Source organism: Colossoma macropomum, unplaced genomic scaffold, assembly GCF_904425465.1.
Source record: "Colossoma macropomum unplaced genomic scaffold, Colossoma_macropomum, whole genome shotgun sequence".
Lineage (NCBI taxonomy): Eukaryota > Metazoa > Chordata > Actinopteri > Characiformes > Serrasalmidae > Colossoma > Colossoma macropomum.
Window position 1 is genome coordinate 21723805 of NW_023494806.1, and position 6093 is coordinate 21729897.

The 6093-nt window shown below is 36.0% G+C and overlaps 1 protein-coding gene across 1 annotated transcript; it reads right to left on the reverse strand.

Moving 5' to 3' along the window:
• Positions 1–254: 254 nt before the first annotated feature.
• On the reverse strand, positions 255–5152 carry LOC118827711 (H-2 class I histocompatibility antigen, Q9 alpha chain-like). Its single transcript, XM_036599149.1, has 5 exons — positions 5104–5152; positions 2908–3180; positions 1218–1490; positions 506–799; positions 255–391 (listed from the first exon to the last, which is right to left on the reverse strand). Exons 1-5 carry the CDS (start codon positions 5150–5152, stop codon positions 255–257), a joined length of 1026 nt encoding a protein of 341 aa, XP_036455042.1.
• Positions 5153–6093: the final 941 nt, after the last annotated feature.

Consider the following 6093-nt stretch of genomic DNA (forward strand, 5'->3'; position numbering starts at 1 on the left):
TTTAAAAGCTGTATTCTGTTATTACTTATGTTGTCTGTCTTATGTTCAATTTTGTTTATTTTATTTATTTTATGTGTTTATTTGACAGGGACAATACAGATAAACATTGTTACACATAATGCAACACATGTAAGGTATATAGATTAGCTTAAGATAATTTTCAGATATGAAACAGTTTCATGTGACAAACATGCAAAAATAGAAGGAATCAGAAGGGTATGAACACTTTTTCACAGTACTGTGTGTTTACGCTGTCAGTGTGTCTCTCCATACAGACTAATATCAGATTCCAGTGTTTCCTTACTGCAGTCTTTCATCATCATCCACAGTGCAAAGAGCAGAAGAACAGCCGCAAATATGATGATGATGATTCTGAAACTTGAGCTTCCGTCTGAAACACAGTGTGTTAAATCTGGGTCAGTGTCCTGTTTCTACTTCGCCAGTCAAATCGATATGAAAAAAATAAATTATTTTTTAAATATGTTTTCCAGAATCAGATTACTACCTTGAAGGATTCTGCGCTCAGACACCGGCAGCTCTATCTCCATCTCCAGGCTGCTGTGAAGAATGATACAGGCGAAGTAATTCCTGTCCAGCTCCTCAGGTGAGACAGTCAGAACACTCCTCTTCTGGAAGGTTCCATCCTGGTTGGGTAGCGTCTCTCTGAGCTCCACATCCTCATCCAGATCCTCTCCATTCTTCCGCCAGTAGATCATCACTGCTTTGGGGAAGAAACCTGTAGCATGACACACCACTGGAGAAGAAGAGTTCTTCTGGAACAGGTCTACTTCAGGAAACACTGGAGAGAAATACATTGCATTGTACTGTAATGTTCTGAGAAAATGCAATGGAAATGTTTACATTTCCTTACATCTTATTAAAATGATACTGAAAACGCTGATGTACAGAATGTTTAGGCTGACAAATGAAGAACGTGGCTACAGCAGCAGGAACACATTGGGAGGCTGTGTGTCCACCCTTAATTCAACCACCTGGGATACCATAGCAACCACCTAGCAACACCCTTTCTACCACTTGGGATGCTATAGCAACCACCTAGCAGCACCAGAGTAAAAACCTGGAATACCACCGCAACCATCTAACAACTATTGGTCGATATTAAAGGACTCTGATTGGATCAGGTGGGAAAACAGGACGTCTCTAATAATTAGTAAATGTGCAGCAAGTTTTCAGTAATGGGAGTGAGTGCACTTTACCTCTCCTCTCCAGAGTGAATCTGGAACGCACATACTTCAGTAACCACTCAGTGCAGGTGTTCTCCAGGTAGTTCTTCACCTGAGCCGCCCAGGCTTCACTGTCCCACCTCTGTTTGGTAATAACAGCTTTAGCGTTGGCTGCTGTCCAGGTGAGAGTGTTCAGATCCAGACTGATGAAGTCTTCTCCATCATAGCCGTACTGCATGTATGAACCTTTCTTGGTTCCATCAACATCCAGTTCACAGCCGTACATCCACTGCACTGTGTGAACTCCTGCACAGACACACAGCCTTCAAACTGATGCACAATACAGGAAATAAAACCGGCAAAAAAAAGCAGGCAAAAGTCAGTTCAGCGTATCACGTTACACAGTTCCTAAAAATGGTTATTTACTGTAGCATTATAAGGTAAATAACCGTCAGGCTGAGGTTTATCATAAAAAACGTTGCTAAATTATCCTAGTTATTTAAAGCAGTGCGCTCATTAGGGCCGTCACCATGCAGACGTTTCATTTTGTCATTTTTTTGTTGTAAAGAAAACAGAAAATGTACTGTCAGAAAATCACTAGTACATTTTCTGTAAAGTTAACAGACAATTATGTCACTCTAACAGAAGATTCTGTTAATTTTACAGCTTTATCTGTAAAAAAAAATCATATACTGTATGTTTCCTTCAACTCAAAAGAGAAAACTCTGATAATGGCTGATAATACTAGCCATTACTGAGGTCTTGCAAATTTAGTAGTATCAATGAGCACATCATCGATAATGTGCCAGCAATTAGCATGGTTTTGGCTGTGGCTCTGCCAGGTGCCACTGAGGAACCAGTTAGCCACTGTTAAGCTTAAAGACACAAGGTGTTTACTTTTAGTGCAGCAAGTCAAGCTGTCCTGGCAAATACAGTACAAAATACCATCATGGTAAACCAAAGACAAACATGTTTAATATTGTTTTCTATCAAGAGAACTAATAAAAATTACGAACACATGAGTAATTATAAGAAACTAAAATACTCAAAGAATTCTGGGTAACCCCACTCTTTAACTGATGTGCTTTCTGCTGCAGCCGGGGCGACAAGTAAACTACTCAGCATGCAATGTGTTTGAAATATGAAGGTACAGTGAAATGTAGAAATGGATTTCTACTTTTAAATTTCTGTTAAAATTACACTGAGAAATAAACTGTAAAAAGACAGATATTTTTACAGTCTAAGCTAATAAACATTAAGAATATAGGCTGTGTTTAATGATTGCAATCATATGAAATTATACAAATTATTTTTGGGTTTGAGGTAACATTGGGTTGCCAATATAATGGAAAGAAAATAGTGTCATATCAATTTGTTGAGCTTTAATTATTAAAAAAATTATAATTATATGGATGATGAAAAATTCTGAAAATTAGCTTATCTGAGATGAATTGCTAGAAGAAAAATAATTTTAAAATAGCCAACAAAAGATATATTGACCAAGTTTTAGCAGTTTATCTGAACCCTCATTATTAACCCTTTTATTGCCAAGAATTATGTTTCACGTCATTATAAATATATAATGGAAAATAGGTGCGTTCCCCTGAGGCAACATCATCCAATAGCAGGTTAGTAATTATAAATATTTTCCATGTATAAACTCTCATTTTTTCCTGTATTGTATGTGTGCTGTTCTTGTGCTGAAAGCTCCGATTGTGTCTACCTTCACTCTGGTTGAAGCGCTGCATTAGATTATCCACACTGGTTCTGAAGTTCTTCTCATGATGCTGACTAATCTGGGTCTCACTATCCCAGTAATCCCAGTAATCATCATTACTCATCCTCATGTTCATCCACTCTGTCTTGGTGATCATCTCCCTGAAGTTACTGTCATAGTACACAATCTGCTCTCCATCCACCAGACCCACCACAGTGAACTCTGGGAAGTTTATTCCTGGAGTTACTGCAGTGTAGAAGTACTGCAGAGAGTGGGAGGCTGTGAGGATGAAAAATGAGTCTGTTTCTCATTGCTGATATTTATCATAGCTATAAAAAAGGAGTTTACATTTCTTTAAACTGTTGAATCCCTTAACGTTAATGTCTTTTGTGTAAACAGTAAGTGAACCAAGATAAGAAATTATGTGCCAAAATATTATGTAAAAAAAAAATCAGTAGCTGTCAATTTCGGTTGGTCTGGTCACTGAGATTTTTTGTAAATTTTAACACAGTGCAAAGGGCAGCTGGAGTTTTCAAATTATGCAAAAAAAAAAGGAAAATGACAAAAACAGAGACACAAGGTTTTTGAGCAGTTATTTAAACATCCCAGCTGCCATTTACACCGTGTCAAAACTTCAAGAAAAACAGACCAACAGAGATGTTCCAAAAAAGGCTTATAACAGCTCCTGTCGATTAACTTTTTAGGTTTGATTCTGGCAGCGATGACATGCCGTGAAAGGAAAACACGTATTTGGTTTTGTTATTTAATAAATGTTCAGCAAATATAACCACTGCAAACTTTCACACATAATATATTTCGACTTTGTACTTATGAATATCAAAACATATGTATATGTAAGCATAAACAAATACAGGTTTAAAAATGAAATTCAAACGCCACTCAGACACCACTTTGCCATGGCATAGAACATAGAAACACCCCTATCAGTACAATTAGCTCATCAACATGTAAATGATTAGCAACCACAACTACTCATCCCCAGACTGGTGCCCCATGCATGATTTCTCTCAGACTAATGATAAAGACGCAGCAGAACAGCGAACAAGTAATAAACTGCAGTGCTATCATCTCCAGTCCTACCCCCACCACATGAGGCATGTCTAAAATTTGCACACAAACATTTAGACAAATCAGAGTTTTTTTTGGAACAGTAAACTGCTCTGTCAAAAAGAAAATGGAACTCTTTAGCAATAATACAGCCCATTATATTTGAAGGGTTGGGTGTTTGACCTAAAGAGCAGCCACAGTGAAGTATGGCGGTGGGAGCACCATGATAAGGGGCTGCGTCTCTGTAAACAGTACTGAAGCTTTACTATGGAGCAATGTGCCAGGAGATATTAGAGAGGAATTTAATCTCATCAGCCAAGAAACTGAATCTGGGGAGAAGATGGATGTTTCAATAAGACAATGATCCCAAACATACAGCTAAAATAACTCGACTGGTTCATAAGCAAGCAAGCAATCTCCTGACTTTAATCTCAGTGAAATTTGTGGCGTCTGAATACTTTTTACCAGTTTACAATTAATAGACATATTTTAGTTTATGCTTTTTACATCATTTTTTCATTTGTTCATATTAATAATTACAATTTCAAAAGATATTATGTGTGTAAATGGATATGAAGTGGATATGTGTGCTGGAAGTTTATTAAACAACAAAAACAAAAATGTCTAAACTTGTTTACCTTCATTAGATATGTATATATAATGAATGTATTTATATATCATTATAAAAATGTATTAAATCTCCTCAACAGATCACTTGATTTAATTTAATGAAGTATTGATTAGATAAAACTGGTATTGGATGATAACTATAGTTAATAATTGATTAATTACCAGACTTCCTCGATCAAAGGTTTGGAAATAATAAAACAAATATATTAACTTACATACAGTCAATACTTACTGTATTAATATTATTTGTATTTATTCTAATATTAGTGATTTTCTCAGATGCACAACATGACATATGACATAGTAATTAAGCAGTAAAATGGTAAGAAGTAACTATGATGAACATGTTCTATTTAATATCATTTAGTTTAATACACATATAGTATTTAGTAATAGTATTACACAAAGTATTACACAATTATATAGTATAATAATTAGTATTTAAATATAATAAACACTAGTATGATTTGTACTCTACTGTCTATATAGCTAAACTGAACTCACCTGCTGCTGCCAGATGAACACTAAGCGTAAGAAAAAGGAGAGACTTCATGATTCACTGTATGTTAGTGCAGATTATTCAGCTCAGACAGAGTTTCACAGCTCTCTGCTTCAACCAGCCGTCATTAGAGTGTGGTAGATTTACAGGAAGAGGGTCACGTCCGTCCCCCTTATTCAGACAGCAATAAATATCTGGACCCAGCTGTTCAAAAGCACAAATTTATGATCTCCTTGTAGAAGAAATACTACACGCTGATCTTTCCAGACTCTTCCTGTAAACTCTTGTCCAGTGACCGGCCTACAGTCTTCAGACAAACTCATAATGACCCTAACGGTCCAGTCCTCAAATACACCATGTTGTAGCATCTCACTCTGAATTATTAAGATGTAGAATAAAAACTAAACGCGTCTGTTGGTCCTATGAGATGTTAAACACATTATGTCTTACTGCAAAGTCTGTGTAAATACTGTAATTGTAATTTTGCATTTGTATCACATCAAGACACTTGCAGGACGTAGTTATCTTAATGCCCTGTGAACTGTTACTGGAGCTGATCTGAGTCAGGAGACCAAAAATAATCTCCTCACTGTACTTTATACAGTTGTGTGCAAATATATCTGTGCCCCTGGTTGGAAATCATGGTTTATTGATTTTCTAACTTGTATGACTGTTGTCGTGTGATCACGTTTTTTTCATGAGATCATACTTTTATTTTCACATATTCATGTGTTTTCTTTTCACAATGTGATCATGCAGTTTTTTTTTCACGTGGCTGTATGTGTTTTTCATGTTATCATACATTTTTTTCATAATGTGATCATGCAGGTTTTTCCACAGGTCATACCTTTTTTTGACATTTTTTCACAGGTGATTGTTTTTTCCCTCACATGTGATTATTTGTTTTTTATTCACGTGATCATATTTTTTCCCCACATTATCACTACATGATTACAGATTTTTTAACATGTGATCACATATTTTTCACATGACTT